This window comes from Urocitellus parryii, chromosome 5 (assembly GCF_045843805.1).
Source record: "Urocitellus parryii isolate mUroPar1 chromosome 5, mUroPar1.hap1, whole genome shotgun sequence".
Classification (NCBI taxonomy): Eukaryota; Metazoa; Chordata; class Mammalia; order Rodentia; family Sciuridae; genus Urocitellus; species Urocitellus parryii.
In genome coordinates, this window is record NC_135535.1 from 195,852,504 (window position 1) to 195,875,422 (window position 22,919).

General features: G+C 38.0%; 1 protein-coding gene across 2 annotated transcripts; it reads right to left on the bottom strand.

Annotated features, from left to right (window-relative positions):
- Positions 1–343: 343 nt before the first annotated feature.
- On the bottom strand, positions 344–22,880 carry Dclre1a (DNA cross-link repair 1A). Of its 2 annotated transcripts, XM_026389092.2 has the most exons (10): positions 22,690–22,880; positions 21,076–22,206; positions 18,263–19,933; positions 16,170–16,303; positions 14,951–15,069; positions 12,433–12,573; positions 10,233–10,378; positions 9,240–9,394; positions 2,402–2,543; positions 344–1,004 (listed from the first exon to the last, which is right to left on the bottom strand). In XM_026389092.2, exons 2-10 carry the CDS (start codon positions 21,536–21,538, stop codon positions 844–846), a joined length of 3,132 nt encoding a protein of 1,043 aa, XP_026244877.2. In that variant the 5' UTR covers positions 21,539–22,206; positions 22,690–22,880; the 3' UTR covers positions 344–843. The 2 variants fall into 2 exon arrangements, with proteins under 2 accessions (XP_026244877.2, XP_026244878.2); XM_026389093.2 differs by lacking the exon at positions 22,690–22,880 and having other exon boundaries at positions 21,076–22,484.
- Between the last annotated feature and the right edge of the window lie 39 nt (positions 22,881–22,919).

Consider the following 22,919-nt stretch of genomic DNA (forward strand, 5'->3'; position numbering starts at 1 on the left):
AGTGAGCCCTAGTTAAACTGTGGACCAAGGTGTTTCTGATATGTCAATATAAGTCCATTAACTGTCACACATGTACCTTCCTGGTGGGGGATTGCTCTTAATGGGAGAGGACATGGGGGTATGGGGGTATGGAACCCTGAACTTTCTGCTCAATCTTTCTCTGTGCCTAAAATTGTTCTTAAAAAAAAAAAAAGTCTATGAAAAAGGAAACAAAACAATGACAAAACCCACCAAAAGACACTCTATCAAATTTTATAGTAATTTTTATTTAAGAATATATATCATATAAAAATTTTATTTCATAATTTCAAAGATACATAATTACTTGTATATAATACTTTTGGTACAGTTTTTCCATCACTATGAATTCTTTTGCTCACCAAAACTGCCTTTGTTTTCTCCCCTAAACCATAATGTGAAATATAAATGCCTCCAGGGAAGAAGAGGCAAGAAATTGAGAATATTCAGTTATTTTTGATGAATTTTTTTTTTTTTTTTGGTTCCAGGGGTTAAACCCAGGGATGCTTAACCACTAAGCTACATTCCAGCCATTTTTGAGGCAGGGTCTCCTGAATTGCTCAGGGCCTTGCTAAGTTGCTGAGGCTGGCCTCAAACTCCTGATCTTCCCAAGTCACTGGGATTACAGAAATGTATCACTGTACCCAGTTACTTTTGATGATTCTGAGAGGCATTCAGCACCATGAATATCTTATTCAAATATAAATGAGAAAATAAATTATGTGATCTTCATGGGGCAGTTCACATAAAATGTATTTCATACCATTTAACTACTAACTACACCCAAGGAACTTAACTACTGCTGAATCCTCTGTGGTGGTATCATCAATATCCAGCTTCCAATTTCCACTCTTTAAAATATTTCTCCATTGTGTGCCGAGATTTCAAGGTGCCAATATTTACGGTAGGTATGATTTTCTGCGGTTTCAGCCACTGGACAAAACGCTTCATCTCTAGGTAGCTGCTGTGTTCACTGTAAGGAATTCCTGAAAAGACCAATGTGAAGACATTGCCTACTAAATATCAAACTAATAAAAAAGTGCTCTCCTTCCCCTTCCCTCTCCCACTATCTGCCCCCTTCCCCCTACTGATCTTTCTTCTATTTACCCATAGTTATTTTTTAAATTAATTTCTTATGGATTACATGATGGTGAAATTCACTGTGGTATATCCATATATGTACATAGGAAAGTTAAATAAATAAAAACCAAACAAGCTCTCGAGTGCAAAATAAAACAGAAAAGTAATCCTGAGCATTCTTGTCCAAATTCCTTGGTGCATTAGTTCTCATAAGAAAATTTGGTATTTTTATAGAAAATAAAGATTAAAACATTAAAAATAATATAAAACTTAGAACATTGAAAAAAAATTCATTTTTTTTCTATGCATATACTTAAAAATATCCATTTCTAGAGAGTCCCATTTAATTGGGATTTTCTTATTTTTATTTATTTATTTAAAACACTTCACTCAGCTATAGATTTCAGGAAAATCTTGAAGAAATATAAGTCAAATGTGAAGAATGGCAGGCAGATTTGACTTCTAGAACAAGTAAGCAGGTTCTAGTCCCAAGCTTTACATACATAAACAATTAGAAAAAGATGAAACCCTCAAAATCCCTTTATCTCCTTTATTTAAGATCAAATACCAGAGAGAAGGGTTGGAGGACCTGTTTTGAGTCGGCTAGAGTCTTCAGAGGCTGAAGGTTAAGCCGCTGGTCTGGTGACACCAGCCATCCATGGAACTAAGCCAGCTCTGTGGGCAATGGTGAACTCCCTCCAGGAGAGGAGAACACCAAAGTCAAGTCTGTCCCTCCTGCTGTCACCACATCTAAGCCATTCTCCTCCTGCTCACAATCTCATGCATAATCTAGACTTCCATTTATAGACACTGAGTTCCTCCTTTCAGTAGTTCTGCAATTTCCTCTAAATATCATAGATCACACAAAGGAAATAATCTGTCAATACCTATCTACTGGTTGAGCTCCTCTGTATCAGTGTACAATGGACTAGACAGAGGTTTAGAGTTGTAGAGAGATTTAAAACTCCTGAATTATTGCCGGGTGCAGCGATCCATGCCTGTAATCCCAGGAGAGGCTGAGGCAGGAGGGCTGCAAGTTCATGTTAAAGATCAGACTCAAAACCTTAGTAAGACCTTGTCTCAAAATAAAAAATTAAACAACAAAAAAGGACTGCAGATGTAGCTCAATGGAAAAGCTCCTCTTAGCCCTAGTATACCCTCCCAAAACAAGCAAATAAACAAAAAATAACCCTCAGGAATTGTTAAATTATTTTGTGCTTGGTTTTGTTTTGGCTTTGGGATGTTGATTTTAAGAAATGCAAATGATTATAAACATTAAATGTGAGAAAATTTAATAATATACCATATATTGAAATGTTTCCCTTGGTCTGAGGAGTAATATCTGCTATGCTAGAGAACTTGCTAGAGTGCGTCCATCCCGTGGGTCGAAAAGCCAAAATCCGATCATATTTCCCATCATACTTCTTCAAATGATTCTGCAAACCCTGTTTAAAAAAAAAAAAAAAACAGCATGTTGATTCAGCAGTCAATGGAGATGGGTCATGTGGAATTAAGCAGGATGATTACAGATGTCACATTGGCATGGTCATGAGAAGCTTTTAGTTGCTAAGACTGGCTTGCAACGACCTTTCAGCCATGTTTCCAAAAAAAAAAATGGAATCTTTGAATAGATTATCAGCTCTTCTTTGCTTATCTAAACAAGTTCAGGTACTGTTAAAAAATATGAGGAAACAACTTGAAACACCGAGTAATTAAATGTAAGCAAATTACAACTCAGATAGTTTAAAAAAAAAAAAAAGCAAAGAAACACCTCTCTCCAAATCCTACTGCAAGAGACTCTAACATCACTAGTGGTAAACATCAGTGCCCACACGACTCCATACACATAAACTGACAGAGGATTGACAGAATTTTGTAAGGATGGCGACATTATACTTCTAACAGATATATATTTTAGGTGGATTCAATATTTTTTACTTATGTATGATGCCAAGAATCAAACCCAGTGCCCCATGCATGCCAGACGAGCCTTCTCCCACTGAGTCACAACCCCAGCCTCCAGATATATATTTTAAAGATCACAGTAGCATTATTCTCAGGTGTTCATACCTTTCTACCATTTAAACATGAACTAGATTAAATTTCAAACTCTTTATGCCACTATAATTGGAAGTAAAATGCTCCTTTTATAAATCTTGAATAGAGCTGGGCATTACCATGCTCATACATACACATGCATAATCTCAGGTACTTGGGAGGGTGAGGTAGGAAATTCACAAGTTCGAGGCCAGCCTGGGCAATTTAAGGAGAGCCTGTCTCAAAAAAACAAAAAACTAGAAGTGTGGCTCAGTGGCAGAGGGTCTCTGGGTTCAATCCCTAGTATTGTAAAAACTATATCTTGAATGGAACTCCAAACCAAAGTCACAATAAATGATATTTGATAAAACTCTTAGAAAATTGATAACCAAACTTCAATCTTTGAGAGCTAAGAGAAATCCAACTAAGGATAATAGTGGCATGAGAGATTTTTTTTAAAAAATCTTAATAATTTTAAGAATAATACCCAGTTTCAGTTTTTTTTTTTTTGGTGGGGCTGGGGATTGAACCCAGCATATGAGGCAAGCACTCTACCAATGGAACTATATCCCCAGCCCAGAATAACATCCAGTTTCAATTATTCAATAATTCATTAGAATGGATTAATAATAAAATATACTTCACCGATGAAATGAAAATCATTGGATTTTTCTTTTGTATCAATTACCTGTTTATTAATTTGAGGTCAATACAAGAGCATCTGCCACAAAACAGTCCTATTTCTAACCAACTACTAGGAACATCAAAAAAAAAAAAAAAGAAAGAAAGAAAAAAAAGAAAGAAAGAAAGAAAGAAATTTGCATGGATGGATGTATAAATAAGCTTCTATTATAATATTCTCTGCAAAGTTTCAAGCTGCTGCCTTGGTGTCCAAGCCTGAGCTAACCCAGTGTCTTCTCCCTTCCTTGCCTTCACTGAGAAAGGACAAGACAGGAAACTGGGTTTTAGTGTAATTATACATGAAATGCCATTAGCTCAGAGTTCAATTTTCAATCTATGTCATCAACCCAACCATTCCTATTTGTTACTTCAAAACACCCAGGACAATTTAAAAAGAGAACTAATTTCTGCTTTTTATGAAACAAATCAGTGACCACAAAAACACCAGGTGGTGCAGTCTAGTGCCACAAACATAAACTTAAGATGTTATACAAGCCAACCTTCAGAAGAGACCGTCAACAGTTACCAGTTGTCCATTTACCATGATTTCAGAACAACTCTCGTGAGGAAATTTATTATAAACAGTTTAGTTGACACAAAATCTCTGTTCTATGACCATTTCTGCTTATTGAACCAATTTGTGAGAAAAGTCCTTTTGGCAATGTCACTAGAACTATTTTTCAGTATGAAGACAATCATCTATAGCATCATTGTTTTTAAAATGTTTTACCACATTTGGCCAATCAGGTTTAAATCAGCAGTGGTAATCAACCATATAGCATAAATAGGACCCAGGGATTACTTTTTATAGCTTTTCAGAGGGTTTTAGGAAGGCCATGGATACCCAGAAAAGTGTATTAGGCTTATCTTTTCATAAAAAGTCATTACCTCTGATGCAATAAAATTATTTTTGGCTGATTAAAAAAATTATCTAATTACTAACTAAAATATAACACCATGATAACCAACAGCTTCTGCTACATCTGTGTTTTGAAGAAAAGAAATCTTCAAGAAATATCATCAATACCAGGACACTTTAATGGAGGAATCATCTGCTCCAGGATTATGCCAGGTAGATCAGGGAGGAGCAGAGAGGATATAGACGTCACCTTCTGGAGGCCGACAGGCTCCAAGGCAGAGGATCTGTTAAGCCCCGCCCTCTGGGTCTGGTTAATGGAAATCCTCGGCCCTTTCTTAGCTTTCTCTAACTCCCATCATCAGGGAGCTTCACAGAGGAATCTTGTCACAAAGGACTCCTTTTTTAGCATAAGTTCTTAGAAGTGGCAAAATACAGACAATGAGTATTAAAAATATAGATTTAATGAACATTTCTGAATCCTTAAAACCAGTTTGAATTCTTACATAAAAATTCTTGAGTTTGTAGCTGCTTGAAGATTTAATTCTTGTTTCAGTTTGGACTCGTAAATACAAGCTGTCTAAAAGAAGGCCACATATATCAGAAAATAGCCTGTAAAGCCGTGGGCTGGTGAATCTACCTGTGTTCCAAATCCCACTCAGAAACCCTACTTCATCAACAACTGCCTTCCTCAGTTATCTTCCATTTCTCCCTGTGACTCACAATATAAAAACCCTTGTTTCTAATAAACAAACAAATCCTTTTCTGGGCACATGTTCTGTATTTCCCGTCTTCATTTCCTTGACCCTCATTCTTTTCTTAACCCCCCTTGGCTTCCAGGCAGATAAATGCCCCACCCTTTAAGAGTTCAATTCAGCAGTTTCTAGTATTTTCACAAAGCTGGGCAACCATCACCACTATCCCCTTCTGGAACAGAAGCCTTGAGCACTGGCAGTCATTCTCCATTTCCTCTCCCTCAAGCCCTGGGAACCATTAACCCACTTTCTGTCTCTGCAGATTTAATGTTCTGGAGAATTCATGTAAGTGGATCATACAATAAGTAGCCTTCAGTGTCCGGCTTCTTTTGTCTGGCATAGTGTTCTCAAGGTTCAATCATATTACAGATGCATTAGTACTTCATTCCTATTTACAGGTGAATAATATTCTGTTTTATGAATAGATCTATTCATAGATCGCATTTCATTCAAACATTCACTATTTGATGGGCATTTGGGTTGTTTTGACTTTGGGGCTACTATGGGTAATGTTGCTATAAACATTTCCATAGGAGTTTTGTGCAGACGTGTGTTTCAATTCTCTTGGGCATATAGGATGAAATGGCTGGGTCACATGGCCACCCCACATGATATGGTTTAAGGAATTACCAAACTGTTTCCCAAAATAGCTACACCAGTTCAAATTCCACCAGCAAAGACCCAGGTTCCAATCCCATGTATCCTCATCAATTGTTACCATCACTTTTATTACAGCTCTCCTAGTGGATGTCAAGTGGTGTCTTGGTCTGGTAACGCTTTGCAGTTTCCTGATGGCTAACCATAGAGACCCTGAGCCTAATAGAAGAAAAAGTAGGCCCAAATCTTCATCATGTCAGATTAGGCCCCAGCTTCCTTAACAAGACTCCTATAGCATAAGAAACAAAATCAAGAACCAATAAATGGGATGGATTCAAACTGAAAAGCTTCTTCTCAGCAAAAGAAACAATCAGTGAGGTGAAGAGAGCCTACAGAATGGGAGCAAATTTTTACCACATGCACATCAGATAGAGCACTAATCTCTAGGGATATAAAGAACTAAAAAAACTTAACACCAAAAAAACTAAAAACCCAACCAGTAAATGGGCCAAGGAACTGAATAGACACTTCTCAGAAGATCATATACAATTAATCAACAATATATGAAAAAACATTCAATATCTCTAGCAATTGAGAAATGCAAATCAAAACTACTCTAAGATTTCATCTCATTCCAGTCAGAATGGCAGCTATTAAGAATACAAAGAACAATAAGTGTTGGCAAGGATGTGGGGGGATAAGGGATATCATACATTGCTGGTAGGACTGCCAACTGGTGCAACCAATCTGGCAGGCAGTATGAAGATTCCTTGGAAAACTCTGTATGAAACCACCATTTGACCCAGCTATCCCACTCCTTGGTTTATACCCAAAGGTCTTAAAGACAGCCTATAGCAGTGATGCAGCCAATGTATATAGCAGCACAATTCACAATAGCTAAACTGTGGAACCAACCCAGATGCCCTTCAGTAGATGAAGGGATAAAGAAACTGTGGTATATACACACAATGGAATATTAATTAGCATTAAAAGAGAATAAAATCATGGAATTTGCAGGTAAATGGATGGAGTTGGCGAATATTAAGCTAAGTGCAGTAAGCCAATCCCCCAAAACCAAATGGTGAATGTTTTCTATGAGGATGCTAATCCATAATGGGGATTGTGGGTGAGGAGCAAGGGAGGAATGGGGAACTTTAGGTAGGGCAAAGGGGAGGGAGCAAGAAGGGAAGGGGCAGGGGGATAGGAAAGATGGGTGAATGAGATGGACATCGTTACCCTAAGTACATGTATGAAGACACAAATGGTGTGACTCTACTTTGTGTACAACCAGACGTGAAAAATTGTGCTCTATGAATTGAAATGCATTCTGCTATCATGTATAACAAATTAGAATAGATAAATTTAAAATTAAAAAAACTATAAAATAAAAACAAACTTGGAAATAAAACTATAAAATAAAATGATTAAAATATGCTATACCCTTTTCAGGATATTACTGGACATCCTTATGACTGATGACATCTCATTAGTCTTCACACTAATTGCCTCCCACATTTAAAATATGTCTGCAAGTCTCGCTTAAACATCAGGTGCCCGGCCCAGTGGTGCACGCCTGTAATCCCAGCAACTGTGGAACCTGATGCAGGAGGATCCCGAATTTGAGAAAAGTCTTGGCAATTTTGCAAGACATTCAGCAACTCAGTGAGATCCTGTCTCAAAATAGAAAATAAAAAGTATTGGGGAAATAGCTCAGTGGGCACCCCTGGGTTTAATTCTCAGTACCAAAAAACAAAAACAAAACCAAAACCATCAATGGACAATGGACAAGCCAGGCATAGTGGCACATGCCTGTAATTTCAGTGACAAGGTAGACTATGAAAGAAGATCTCAAGTCTCCAGCCAGCGTGGGGAATTCAGCAAGACAAATTAAAAAATAAAAAAAAAATTAAAAGGAATAGGGATATAGCTCAGTGGAAGAACACCCTGGTAGAGCACCCCTGGGTATAATCCCCAGTACTGGGGTAGGGGAGAAATAATGGACAATACTCTGGCTTGATTGTGCCTGAATTGTTGGGTTGGGGGGGGGGGTGTACCAGGGATTTCACCTAGTGGCTCTTTATCATTGAATCACATCCCCAGCCCTTTTTTTTAAAAAAATTGTTTTACTTTTGAGTCAGAGTCTTGCTAAATTTGCTTAGGGCCTCATTTAAATTTCTGAGGCTGGCCTCAAATTTGCAATCCTCTTGCCTCAGCTTCCCAAGTCCCTGGGATTACAGATGTGCTAGGACAAATACCAGGCATGCCTAAAATTTTTATGGATTACACATACTCATGAAAATAGGCCATAAATAGTTCACCTTAGTCTCACAGAAAAAAGGAGTAGTTAGACCAGAAAGAATTTCCCTAATCAAGAATTAACATTCATTTTCTTTACACAACGTATTATAATTTATAAAACAGAGATAGCAATAGTAATTAGCATCCCATTTCAAAAAGTTCCAAAGAAGTTATTTTACAAATATTAGAGCAAAAGTAAAAACATATTTCTTTGTGCGGTATGTTCTGAATTGTGTTTAATACAAAATATTCAGTATTTTTCGAAATATTCCATTGACAAGTATCAACATGTAAATATATGGAATAAACCTCTTTATGTAAACAAACCTGACAGACAAGCCCCCAAATCACGGTAAGGCTGTGTCATATGTGCCTCAGTTTATAACCAAGAACTAATGCTAGAACTTCCTCTCAGGAACTTCCACTATTTGATCTAATCCTCAATAAGTAAATTTTCAACACACACCAATGTTACAGAGGTTTAATATTAATATTGGAACAGAACAGAACAGACCTGAAGTAAGAACTCAGAATTCTCCCCTCACTTCCACCACCCACCCAGAAAGAACTGGAAAGTGATCTTGACATGGAGGATTCAATGAACACACATGCATTCTTTTCTATTTCTGTTCCTTCCTGTATGACAGTTCTTTATTTTCTAAACACCTGGCACACAAACTTTTTTTAGAGTTACATATTCAGAAGAACTAAAAACATTTAGAATTTTAGAGTTACATATTCAGAAGAACTAAAAACATTTAGAATTCCCTTGAAAGACTTTCTAAGGCAAATTTTAAAATAGGTGATTTCATTATACCTGAATTTCTTGAAGTTTATATGCAAGTAAAATGGGATTCTAGTTTATGATCATTAGATCTTTTTCTGGTTCACCCTAAACACTTCTCTTGAATCCTTACCTTAAAATTAATTTGCATCATTGGGAGAAGGTGGACCAATGAACTCCACATGTCTGTGGTGATGAGGGGATTAATGTCAGGCATATTGAGGCACCGCAATGTTTGAAACTTTTCTCGGGACATGCCCACCTTTGAACCTAAAACATCAGCAACAGCTACAGGCAAAACAAAAGGTTAAAGACAGAAACATTACGGCATATGGAAAAATCATAAAATTGTCATTTAATCACATTTTAAAATAAGAATTTATCAAAAACAAATTCAAAACATTTGTACATTTACTATATCTCTAAGTGGCTGAATCATTTAATTGTTTATCTGTGTGAAATAAATTGTGATAATTCCAAAGAACTTACTTTTTTATTTTATTTTTGGTACTGGGGGTTGGGATGCTCTACCACTAAGCTACATCCCCAGTCCTTTTCATTTTTTATTTTGAGACAGGGCCTCACTAAGTTGCTGAGGCTGGCCTGAAACTTGCAATCCTCCTGCCTCAGCCTCCGGAGTTACTGGGATTTCAGGCGTGTACCACCATGCTAGGCTAACACTTCATATCTTAATGATTGAGATAATGTGATCACACTTAAGAAATCGAAGTACCCCACAAAAACAGAACAGTATCTCCTAGACAAACTAGTGTAATATATACATAGATAAAGCAACAAAAGTTAACTAGCAGGTATCCTCAAAGGATGATACAATTATGCATTACTCATCCTTCAAAGTTATATAATAATAATGTCACATGGGCACTTGTTTATAAATATCTTATAAGTACTAAGATAAGCATATTCATCAAATGTTTCAATAAAGTTAAGCCTTTCAAAGTTTAAATGTATCAAATATTATGAATCTTTCTTCAACTTCAAAGAAAATATGGAATAATTTCAGAAAATATGTACAAATGCAGGAGTAGACACTGACAGGGCTTTATGCAAAAAGAATCTGGTGTTTATAATACGTTAATGTAAATTAGATACAGCTACCACCCACCTAGGAAGACTTTCTCTTTTCCGATACTGTAAGTGCCACAGACAACCAGAGTACGGGGGTTTAGAGTTACAGCCTCAAAGGCGGTGTTGATGGCAAACTGGATAACTTCTTGCTGAGATGGAAAGGTGTACTCTGGGCTGCAATAGCTTAATATGGAAATATGGTACTTATTAAAAGAGCAGAAGAAAGCTATGGTCTTAACATAGATGCTATTTTAGGAGATAAGCTGCAGCAAATCACATATGACAACAGTATAATATATTAAAACCACAATGGTTAGGTCACTTCCTGGAGTTAAAGTCATTTGCCACAAGTTATGGCTAATTTATGATGGGGATTGTGAGTTTTCATTTCTTTTTAAGGATTTTTTTCCCTTTTTTTGTTCCCCCCGCCCCCTAGTAACGGGAATTGAACTTAAGAGTGCTTTACCACTCCCTTTATTTTATTTTTCCTGTTTTGAGATAAGGTCTCACTAAAGCCAAGGCTGGCCTCAAACTTGTGATCCTTCCCCTTGGCCCCCCAAGTTTCTGGGATTATAGGCATGTGCTCAAGTACATTTCTTTTATCAACTTCAAAGAAATTGCCTTTCTCAAGACTTTTTTCCTTCTAAGAATATTTCCAGCCAGTCCCCTATTTTAGTTATCGATTATGTATCTCAGTATCTTTTCTTTCCAACTCAAATACTATCAAAGAAAATACTACTGATAGGGATTATATGTGGACTAAATAATTTAAAATAATGAAACTAAACATGAATTTAATGTTTAGATCAATTCATAGTTTCATGGTTGATACTATCTCTTCTTGCACATACAGAAATATATATAGAATTAAAGGAACACAAAAGATCCTGTTGGCCCTAAACAGACTAACACCCCAGTGAAAGATTAATTTTAAAATACTATCTATACATATTTTGAGATGAAAGGTAAGCACTATTTCACTAAAATGTAATAAATTACAAATACCCAATAAATACATTTTCCCCAATTTTCAAAATCACTTTTGCTAGTCAATCACCAGAAAAGAGGGAAAAATTCAGTCCTTTCTCCTATCAACACTCATGACAAAATACACAATTTTCTTTAGAACTATGTAACAATGTTTTTTAACTTCTTTTCGTTTCTTTCTTTTTGGGGTACTGAGGATTTAACCTATTGGTGCTTTACCACTGAGTTATATCCCAACCCCCAGGGTCTGGCTAAATTCCTGAGGCTGGTCTTGAACTTGTGATCTTCCTGCCTCAGCCTCCCAAACTGCTAGGATTATAGGTATGAACTGCCATGCCTGGCTTTCACTTATTTTCTTAATTCATCTACTACTTAAAGTAGATATAAAAGAATGGAAAAAATTAGTTACTGTAAGAAAACTGGATGTGGAAAGGCCATTTTTTATTAAAATATCCCATTTAAACTTCTTCCAACAGGTTGAACTAGTTAATAGAATTAATTTATAACAAATTGATAAGGTATTATAGTACATAATATCACACTATATACCAGAAATATATAGTACTTTTATCTGTCAATTATACCTTGATCTATAGATTACATATATAATTAAAATGTAATGATTTGTACTACTATGTTTAAATTCAAAACTATCACTTATAAGTTACCTTTATAAGCAATTTTCAATACTCAGAAACAGAATGGCAATTTGGCATCATTTTCCTGTTTTTATCTGATATGTTAACAGACACTTTGGAAGAATAACCTATAAGGGTATTTTTCTTCAGTTTTTCTTCCTCCTTTCAGTAAAAGGGTGTCCTATAAACATACTCAAAAATAGCCAGGTGTGGTGGCACATGCCTGTAATCCCAGCGACTTGGAAGACAGAGTAGGAGGATCTCAAGTTTGAGGCCAGCCCCAGCAAGATAGCAAGACCGTGTTTCAAAATAAAAAAAATACAAAGGGTTGGGATGTAGTGCAGTGGTAAAGCAACCCTGGATTAAATCTTCAGTACAAAAAAAAATTTTTGTTAAAAGAACTATGAAAAAAATTAGCTATCATCAATTAAGACACGTAGTCCCCAATATGCTCTTTTTCAAGTGTATATTTTCCAAACAGCATTCCTCTGCTAATACTTTAAAATAATAATCACCATTAAGCCAATCATTTTAATTACCAAGCAAATTCATAAAATACAGAATAAATGCTATCAGCAGGAAAAGGAAGCACTCAATGAACGCCTCTCTTACGTGGTGTCTAGGTACAGCGTGTGGATTTTCTGGCCTGCAAGAAGAGACCGCTCCATGCTGGGATCCGCTCTGAAGTCTCCAGTGTGCAATACAATAGCACCATTAGGAAGGTAGAAAAGGATCATGGTGGCACCTGGGCAGCTGAACACAAACATGCTTAGGGAAGATTACAACAGACTGGCACCTAAAGGGAGGGTACCTTCTTCACAAGTTAGTAAACCATTAGCTGACCACAGTGACACAACACTGTGCTCAGAGGGAATGCAACACTCAGAACTCAAGGAAACTTAGGTTGAAGAAAGAAAGGTGTGGCAGGAAAGGCCTGACTCCCCAGGCAGGAGAGGCTCAAACCTTGCACATTCCCAAGAAAGGCCAACTTCAGGACTGGTCATTGGCCTGGGGAATGAGCTCTAAGCCCCTGGTATATTTTGTCTGATAAGACAAATATTTGTATGCTTGAGGCACAGGCTACACCATACTAGCTTGATCAGATAGTTATGCTAATTATGTAATCTATGGTGAACACCTCAATAAAGCTGGCTCAAAAACTCAGAACTTAAAATGATGACTGAAAAACGAAATAGCAGCAGAGCTAGCAGACAAAACCTTGAAGGAAAGCAACCCCAAGTATAACATTGGCCTGGATTTTAGGAAACTTGGATTTAGTCTTACTTCTTTCCCTAAACTTCTCTGCTATCAACAGAACAGGAGCTAACTAACATTCTAGGAAAAGTGAAAAGAAGCAGAGTCATGTATTACGGGAACATGAGTGCTGATAGTGTTAGATAGGTTAGTTAGCCATGAACAGGTGGGCAGAGGGAAAGGACAATGAAGGACACATATCAGGCCTATGCACCAAGAAAAACAGGAATCATAAAATAGGAACAGCAGGAAAACGTATCTAAGCCAGCAGCATTTGGGAATGAGAGCTGGAATGCCCAACCTTCCCCAATCTGTAGAGAATTATAATCCCTTGGGGGAATCATGATTTTAAATCCTGGGGATCCTAACTGAAACAGAAGAACATCGAGAAGAGGCGTCTGGTATGTCAAGACCTCCCCTCAGCTCAGTTAATGAACTCCTAAAGCAGGACCACGGTTTCCAGAAAATGTCACCACCATCTCCTGCAACCAAGTTACTGGAACCCTTCCTTATCACCAAAAACCATTTCACAACCACCCAACTGCCCTGTCAGAATATGAAGACCCCAACAGAGAAAGTTTGCTAAGGGTAATGAACCAATTAAAGGGGACAGGAAAACTGAGGCAAGAATAAGGGACGCAATTTCCTTAAAAACCCCAACTCTGTGAGCACCGCACGGCCCCTCTCCAGGCAGTCTGTGTAGTCCCCATGCTGCACACTACCCAGCTTCTCACGCTATTAAACCTTCGCTTCCTACTGTATGTTTCACTCAAATTCTTTCCAGTGGAGTCACAAGAACTGGCACCCAAGGATTAGTGGCTTCCAGGCCCCCACCCCTAACATCAGCACTTGACATTTAAAAGTGGGGGTGGGGTTGGGGAGTTGAAATAATTTCCAAGAAAGAAAAATCTGAATCATTTTTTCCCCCAGTACTGGGGATGGAACCCAGGGACTCAACACACACTAGGCAAGCGCTCTGAGAGCTATATCCCAGGCCTCTTTACTTCTTATTTTTAGATAGGGTCGTTAAGTAGTTGCCCAGGCTGACCTCAAATTGTAATCTTCCTGCTTCAGCTTTTGGAGTAGATGGGATTACACGAGTGCAGTACCAGGTCCAGTTTACATCTTTAGTATCTAAAGCCTGGTGGATTTCTTAATTTAAAAGTGGCAGTGGGGATACTGGGCATGGTAGTGCAACTAATCCCCTAGTATGTAAATGGAGGGTGAGCTCTTGGTTTACATAAACGTATATTAAAGAAAATTGCAAAAGGTATTTATTTATTTGTTAATTTTATTTGGTACTGGGGATTGAACCCAGGGGTGCTTTACCACCAAGTTACACCCTCAGCTCTGAATTTTTTATTTTGAGACACAGTCTTGCTAAGTTTCTTAGGGTCTCCCTAAATTGCTGAGTCTGGCCTCCTGCTTCAGTCTCCCCAGTTGCTGGGATTTTAGGAATGGGCCGCTGCTCCTGGTCAAAAGGTTATCTTTTGAAGACCAACATGTGAAAGTATTAAAAAAAAAAAAAATAAGATGGAGTCTCATATGTCAAGTATAGTGATTTGGGAATACAGTTCAGGGCAGAGTGCTTGTCTGGCATGTGCAAGGCCCTGGGTTCAATTTCTAGCACTGAAAAGAAAAACGATTAAATTAAAATAAGGTTAGGCAACATTTAGAGGATTTCTCTATATTTACTCTCTGATTCTGTAATTGGGGACATTTTTTTAACAAGTGGAAACATGTTTTACTGGAGTTTTAAGAAGCACCAGGCATTCCAGTTCTAACAGAAAAGGTCTTAAATACCCATGCCAATATGATTTCCTTGTGAATATTTTTTAAAAAAATGAACCATTATTAAGGTGACTGTAATACTCACTGATTGGCATCAAGTAGAACAACCCTGACACCATCCACCAAACACTCAGTGTCCATCGGCAATGGATGGACATATTGTTCTTGCACATGAAGCTTGCTCTTCAACAAGTTGCCAGTTATCTACAAAACAGGATGTGCTTACTTCTGACACAGCAAAACACTACATATTTTGTTTCATATCTAATTCAGAATTACAACATCTTAATAATCTCTCGATTTCACACTTTTATTCATTTAAACCCTCCACAATGTCAGGAAGGCCTTTCTAAAACAACCTGTCACTTTTCTACTTGAACATCCACACCGGCCCTTCCTCACTTGTGAAAGGCCCATCATTCCCAGCACCATGCACAAAACCCTTATCTGGTCCCTGCCATGGCCATGGGCTTGTCTCCTGAGGTTCCCCATAGTGTGTTCCAGACTTTCTGAATTTTCTGAAGAGTCTAGAATAGGTAGACTGCCTTTACACAGTCTAGAATAGGTAGACACCTTCTGAGGTGTCTGCCTTTACACAAATTCTCCTCTCTCATTGGAAAGTTATCTTCTCTTTCCTCTGCCTCATTCTGTGATCAGACATACCTTCATTTAAATTTGGGCTCTGCCATTACTTGCTGTGTGACCTGGGCCTGCCACTTAACCTCAGCAAGCCTCAGGTAGCTTCACTAAGAAAAACAGGATACTTAATAAATTCTGTGAAGACTAAATAAAATCCCAGCTAAAGCCCTTGCGATAGGGACTAAAATCTTCACCTTTTAATAATTAGTTCAAAGCACCTCTTTCACATGAAATGTCATTCTCTAACCTTGGCCTGTGACACAGTTCTCTTCTCCCTAGTCCTAGGCACTCCATTTTTTTTTTTTTTTATTACAACACAAATTCCCTGCAGGCTTAAGCTCTTTAAAGTTAGGTGTTTTGCCTTTTATACCTATTTAGGCACTCAAAGAACATTCACTGAATGAAATCTTTTTTTTTTTTTTTTTTAGCTCGACATGTCATATCGTTTATTCTCCTCATGTAACAAAACGCATTTTTCAAAAATGGACTATAACTGCTGATTTTAACTCATTTCATTTTAAAACTTTTAAAACCTTGGAATCTGTTTTTTATATCTTTCCTACTACAATGATAGGTCTTAACCATTTAATTAATCCTCTTGTAACCAAAATGCTTAAAAATCTGCAGCAGTCTATAAAGTTGGAACTTAGAATACGAAAACTTACCTCACTACAATAGACTGGAAATGTGAAGTTTTTAGACAATCCGGCATAATGATCAGAATGGAAATGGGTGAGAAAATAGGCCGTGCAGCCTTCCACCACACCGTGCTGAAAGGCGTCAACTGTGAAGCTGGTTCCTGCAAGGAAAGCACCAGCAGGCTGGGTGAACCAACAACGGGGATATCAGCGACACCTGATCTGACCACAGATGCTGAACACCTATCCTTTTCACACCTCATTTCCTATTAACCATAAATTATTTAAAAACTTATGCTGCATAAATTTAGTAAAAGGTGAGAATAAGTCTTGTAAGTTTCTCCTAAATATTCCAGTATAGTGACTTTCATGTGTGTATAACTCCACCAAATAAATAAATTTTTAAACAATTTAAACCAATCACAAACCAATTAATTCTTTGTTAATACTTTTACGACATTTACTGGGCACCTGAAATCCTTTACTTCTGCAAAACAGCAAAAGGAGAATGTTTTGGAAATTCTGAAAGGTGAATTTTCAGCAGGTGATATTGATATGCTTCTAAAGGGGCAAAAATGGTTGAGGCCCCAAATAATCCCAAATCTTACAAAAGTTTGTGGCCCTCTAAAAGCCACAGCACTATAAAAAAAATATATATATATATATATATATATATATATATATATATATATATATGGGGCTGGCGTTGTGGCTCAGTGGCAAAGCACTGGCCTCGAACATGTGAGGCACTGGGTTTGATCCTCAGCACCACATAAAAACAAAAACAAAGTAAAGATATAAAAAGTACAGACATAATCTGAACTTCATTATGGGGTTGGAATGGAAAAAAAATGCCTCAAAAGTTTTCTCATAGGGGAAACAAGGAATACAGTCTTCAAATGTGTTTAAAACAGAAGAGCCATGTGTGAGGACAGGTGACAAGCAAGCAAACAAGCAGCTTTCACACTTCTAGAGGCTTTTGACACGTGGCTTAGTCGTCCTGGCTTACTAAAAGTCCAGAAAGGTATTAAATAATACAATAATGATTAAAAATAAAACAAATACATTGAACAAATTATAGCTCCAAAACATCAATAAAGCACCTCAACAGAAATCTTCTAAAACCCAGTATATTTTGGCTGCTTTACTGTACATTCTTCTAAGAATAATTATGGATTTCTTCAATAATAAAATTCATAGTTAGATGTGGTGGTATGGGCCTGTAATCCCAGAGACTCAGGAGGCTCAGGAGGAGGATGCCAAATTTGAGGTCAGCCTTGGCAACTCAGTAAGGCCCCATGCACCTTAATACCTTAGTGAGACCCTGTTTCAAAATAAAGTAAAAACAGAAAGGGCTGGGAATAAGAACCCATGGGTTCAATCCCTAGTACCACATACACACATAATAAAAAATTACTACACATTTTTCTCTGAACTCAGAAGGTAGAAAAAAATTACAAAAATATGAAAAGGCAGGGAAAGTTCTAATATGGTTTTAGAATGTTTGGCTTTTATTTTGATAGGTAAACCTATAGGATTTTTCTTCTTTGAAGGACTTCATATTTCTCACAAGTGCTTAGACACTGCCTCTTATCCATAATAGTTACTTAGAGCCTTTCCTCAATTTCTACTTGTCTTTCTATAATCTGTAATATCTACCTAACTAGCATAGTAACTTGTATGCAGAATATATTCAATAAAAGTTTGCCGAGTTAAATGGAATAACAATATAAAGCAAATAAGAAAAAGGAAACTAACAGGTGCAGTGGCACAACCCTGTAATTCCAGCAACTAGGGAAGCTGAGGCAGGAGGATTACAAGTTCAGGGCTAGCCTCAACAACTTAGTGAGGCCCTAAATGACTTAGTGAGATCCTATCACAAAACAGAAAATAAAAAGGCCTGGGGAAGTGGCTCAATAATGAAGCACCCCTGGGTTTGACTCTGAGTACCAAAAAGAGAAAAAAAAGAAAATTATATTAGAGACTCGTGAAGTATCATGAAAAGCAAACACAGAGTACACAAATCGTTTCCATAAATATATACACACACATAAGAAAATGAATGTTAAGTTAAAAAATTGGGGGTCTTTGATAAATTGAGCACTGATGTTCCAACTTACCAGGTATTTTCTTATAGAAGGGACATGTCTTTTTTCTTAATTCCCCTGAATTAGCTGAGTCCGAAAATCTCATGTAACCTCTTTGCAGCCTTCCATGAGCCGATTTTTTGAAGGTATTGTCTTCAATGGAATTGGTTGTTCCCAATTCTGTATTGTTAATAAGGTGGCCTGACCTCTTCCCACGTACTCCTTCCTGTGGTGAATTTGACTTTTTATGTCTTTTTCTTTGCCGCTGTGACCTTTCAGCAGGCAGTTCCACAGAAAGTTGACTCTCATTTAAGTCCTTTGCATCAAATTCTAAATCACTTAAAGATTTTTCTGCTTTCCTCTTGTACTGCCGGGACCTCTTTCCTTTAGGACTTACAATGGGATTTAAGTTCATCCCATCTATTGCACTTTCCCTCAGTGATTCCTCTTCTTTTCTTTTCGGTGGCAGTCCAAAATACACACCTATATCCATCTGCTTCATTACCTTGGTAGAAGGATTTCTTTCATTGCACTTAGGATCAGAAGGCAATATCTTCAAAGGAGACTTAGCAGTAGGTGTACTTGATTTTTTTCCTGTATTCAAAACTGTAATGCCACCATCTAGCATACCATCCAATATCTTTCTGCAGAAATGTGGTGAGTTAGCATCATTTCTAGTACAGAAGTTCTCACTTGATAGTTGTCTAATTTTACTTTGGGTCAAAGGAAGACACTCTCTTCCCTGGCTTCCAAAAGGTTCTGACATCTTACTCTGAAGTAGTGGTACAGTTGGGTTTTCAATCACCTGTTTCTGTTTATTTGGTTGAGATGCGTGAAAGTCTGGCTCACCAGGCTTTGCTTTAGTGGTCTGACAATTAGAAGCAGCAGGCTCCCCTCTTAATGCAGGTGAAGACAATAAAAACCGTCCACCAGCATATTCTGGATCATCATATAAAATACTACACTCTGTTTGGGAGCTAAGTTGAGAAGAATCTAGAGCACTGCACTTATACAATTCTTTAGTGTTATTCTGCTGGGTTAAGAAGCTATTCACTTTGGGGCAGCTCTCCTCCAGGTCCTTCAGGAAGGGACCAGGGAGGTTTTTAAAACTGGTAGAACTATCATCTTCTTCTAGGCTGCCATCTTTAGAACTCTCAGAAAAAAATAGTTCCTGTTGTGAATCATCCAGCTTTTCATCTATATCATAAGTTTCTTCGTCACTCTGAAGTGGAGAATAGGAGATTTCACAGCTGCCAAAGTCATTTTCTGGCAATGGCAAATGTGTGCGTTGTGAGTTGTTGTGGCTGTCTAATTCTGCCCCAGCAAAAGGCAAACCGGCTCTTACCAGTTTGTCATTCTTAACAAATGCTGTAAAATGTAAAGCTTGCTTCGAGGTCTGACTATTTGTAGAAGAAATCTTTTTATTGGTTTCAGTTGGAGGCTGAGACTTTTTTAGACACTGTGTCATCAACAAGGGATCATTTGAAATGTTTTTTAAGTTCTCAGTTTGTTTCTGATGCAGAGACCATCTTTCCTCTAGGCTACAAGAAAAGCCTGGCTGGGTCTCACTGAAACTCCCACCTGCCACATGTGATGGGCTGCTAAATGGATCAGTACTTGCCCTACTTTGAGCAAGCAGGAAGTGAGTGTATCTCTTATAATGAGAAGGAATTGTTGAGGTACACAGAAGGCCATCAGGACACTCTGAAAATTTCAATGAAGAAAAAAGTATTACAGGGTAAGTTTTGACAGTATCAATACTACAAAGTAACCTACCAGTGGAAAACCACCAGTCCTCCTTTAAGGACTTGAGAATTTCCAAGGATAGCTATTGTTAACTACACAATAAAGAGATCAGCATAAAAATACTGATACAATTCAGCATCATGTTGCAAGCTACTATTTATCAATTATTTTAAAATCAAATACTCTTTTAAATTGCTTTTCAAATAATCTTTTCTTAAAAAAAAATAAGATGACCTTAAAATATGTCATTCAACTCCTTCTTCAGATATTTAAAGTAGAATTTTCTACATGTTAAATATGACCTTCAAGTTTAAAGATAACGAACACATAGCATTATTTCAGTTATTTGGCACATTTTTCGTTATTACATCTTAATCAACTAAGACTCCTTCCTATACACTAGCCTGATGACTACAACACAATCATATTTAGAAACAAGGATGTATTTTCTATACAGTTCCCAAAAAGATAATAAATTGGCCAAGATATTTAACTTTTAAGAGCCCTTATCTGTAAAATTTCAGTATCACCTACCTTATATGTTCATTGTGAGTCAAATAAGTATAAAGAATGAAAGTACCTAGTGCAGTAAGGGTTCAATTAACATTTATGAAAAATAATTGAGATGTTCAGACACCTTTATGAAAAAGTCAAAATACATTTAAACTGTATTTAGGTTTGGTGTCGTGGTGCACACCTATAATCCCAGTGACTTGGGAGGCTGAAGCAGAAAAATTGAAAGTTTGAGATCAGTCTGGGCAATTTAATGAGACAGTGTCTCAAAATAATAATAAAAAAGGGCTGGGGATATATAGTTCAGTGGTAGAGCTCCCTGGGTTAAATGCCCAGTACTACCTACCTTCCTTGCCTCCCCCTGACCCCCCAAACAGACACATACAAACACACACAAGCAAAACAAACAAACAAAAAGCTGTTTTCAGGGTTGTAACTTTCTTTGCAATGATATCATCACCTGGGATAGTATCTCATCTTTCTTTTGGTTTATTGCTTGTCTTGCTCATTTCACTGAGCAGACACATCTGACTTCATACAGGCCTTTTAGACCACTTAGAGACTCTTGCCTCTTTTTGTAACCTTACCTGTTTCAGACAATGGTGGAGAATCCAAACATTCAAAAACATGCCATCGAGGTGTTTGGCCTAGCAATGAGGAAAAAGGCATCTGGCAGTACGGGCAGTACCCATCGTGAACTGGACGCGGCTTTGGGGACACTTGCTTGAGCTTTTGAGTTCTTCGGTGTCTTCCTGGAGTGGTCTCTTGGTCTTGGGACTGTTGACTACCATCTCCACAACTTGAATTCTGACTAGAAGATACAGGAGTCTGGGAACTGGTTTCTCCAAAGCACATTTCACAGTCCACCCTTCCTTTAGCTTCTTTGTTTCTCTTTTTGTTTCCTTTTCGTCTTGACTGGTATTTCCCATCTGTTGCTTTTTCAACCGATTTTGGAATATTTTCAGAGCAATTATTTGGATGTCCTAGTTTTGGTTTTCTTTTAGATTTGTATTCCCAGATGTCTTCTTCCGAAAACATGTCTTCTATCATGGCAAAATGATTTTACCACTACAGAAGCATTAATCTTTAGTAAATCAAGTCCATTTCTTGTCACAAATTTTTTAAACTTGTTACAATTTTTTTTTTTTTTTTTTTGCTGAGGAATAAACTGAATGTAATGAAAAATCTACTAACTCAATGGGAACCTAAAGCTTTGGCAACTAACACATTGGCAAGCTACAAACCCTGTGCCCAAGAACACCTTCTGTTCTATTAATACCACAACAAAACTCAGAATAACCACAACAGGAGTAGCACCTGTAAAGTTTTCACCTGCGGCTGTTATTTCATTCTGGTATTGTGGTCCTTTCCAGAACTTGATTCATAAAAATAGAAATACTTTGAAAATTAAGCCCTAATGGAATGTATAGGTTCAAAAATATCCTAAAACAATCCTTTGAAGAACTGTTATGCAGTTACTGTCAGTTCTCTTTCAAGTGGGCAATTGTTCAAATAGCACAAGTTCAGGTACAGTCTCTGGGTGAGGAGCTCAGCAAGTGTCCCAAACACTAGCTGGCTACCTCAGTTTACTAGTGAAACTTGACACACCGTCATCAAGTAAGTGTGTGATTAGTGTCCTCATCCGTGACTCCGGGATGTTCAACATCTGCAGTTTGCTGGGTCCGTCCAGTATCCTCCTCCTTTAGCAAGGTACAAACCTTGAACAGTGAACAAAGTGTAAATATGGGTAGTGATGCTTCATTGAGGTCACACTCGGGCGCTCCAGACCACAGAGGCTCTGTGTCCCGCAGTGGGGGCGACACTTTCTCCACCAGCCTCCTCTGGAGGTCCTTGCCAGAGGCCTCCCACCCTCCTCTTTGGACTCTGGAGGTGGTTGAGGAAGCAAGTGCGGCCTTAACTCTCCCCACGTTAAGCGCAGCCAGCTCCAATACTGCCGTCAAATCTCTCCCCTTCAGAAGTCCCTCGTGGCCACCCACCTGCCACGGCACCCAGCGAGCAGCTGCAGCTGCGCCAGAAGCCCTCCGCGCCCCCACCGCCCGCTCGGCTGGCAGTCTATTCGCGCCCGCACTTTCAGCACTCCCAGAGGCACAACATAGCTTTTGGTTACAAGTCAAAGCCCACTGGCCAGTCATTCCCAACTTAAAAAGCTTTCTCCCTCGAGGACATTCCTATCCCTTTACCTTGGGTCCTTGGCGGGAACCGCTTCTCGCTGCCAGAGCTGTGTCGAATCGGCTGATCTTAGTCTAAAAGTGGGACTCTAAATGAAGATTTTTAAGTGCCCTTTTAACTTCTATGGATTTATTTATTTTATTTTTGTTTTGAAACCTATTAGTTTCCGAAATGGAGGGTTGGGGAGGGGTCCCTTAGCGAGCAAGAAGCCCCCCACCCCCACCCCAGGCTTTGCCCCTGT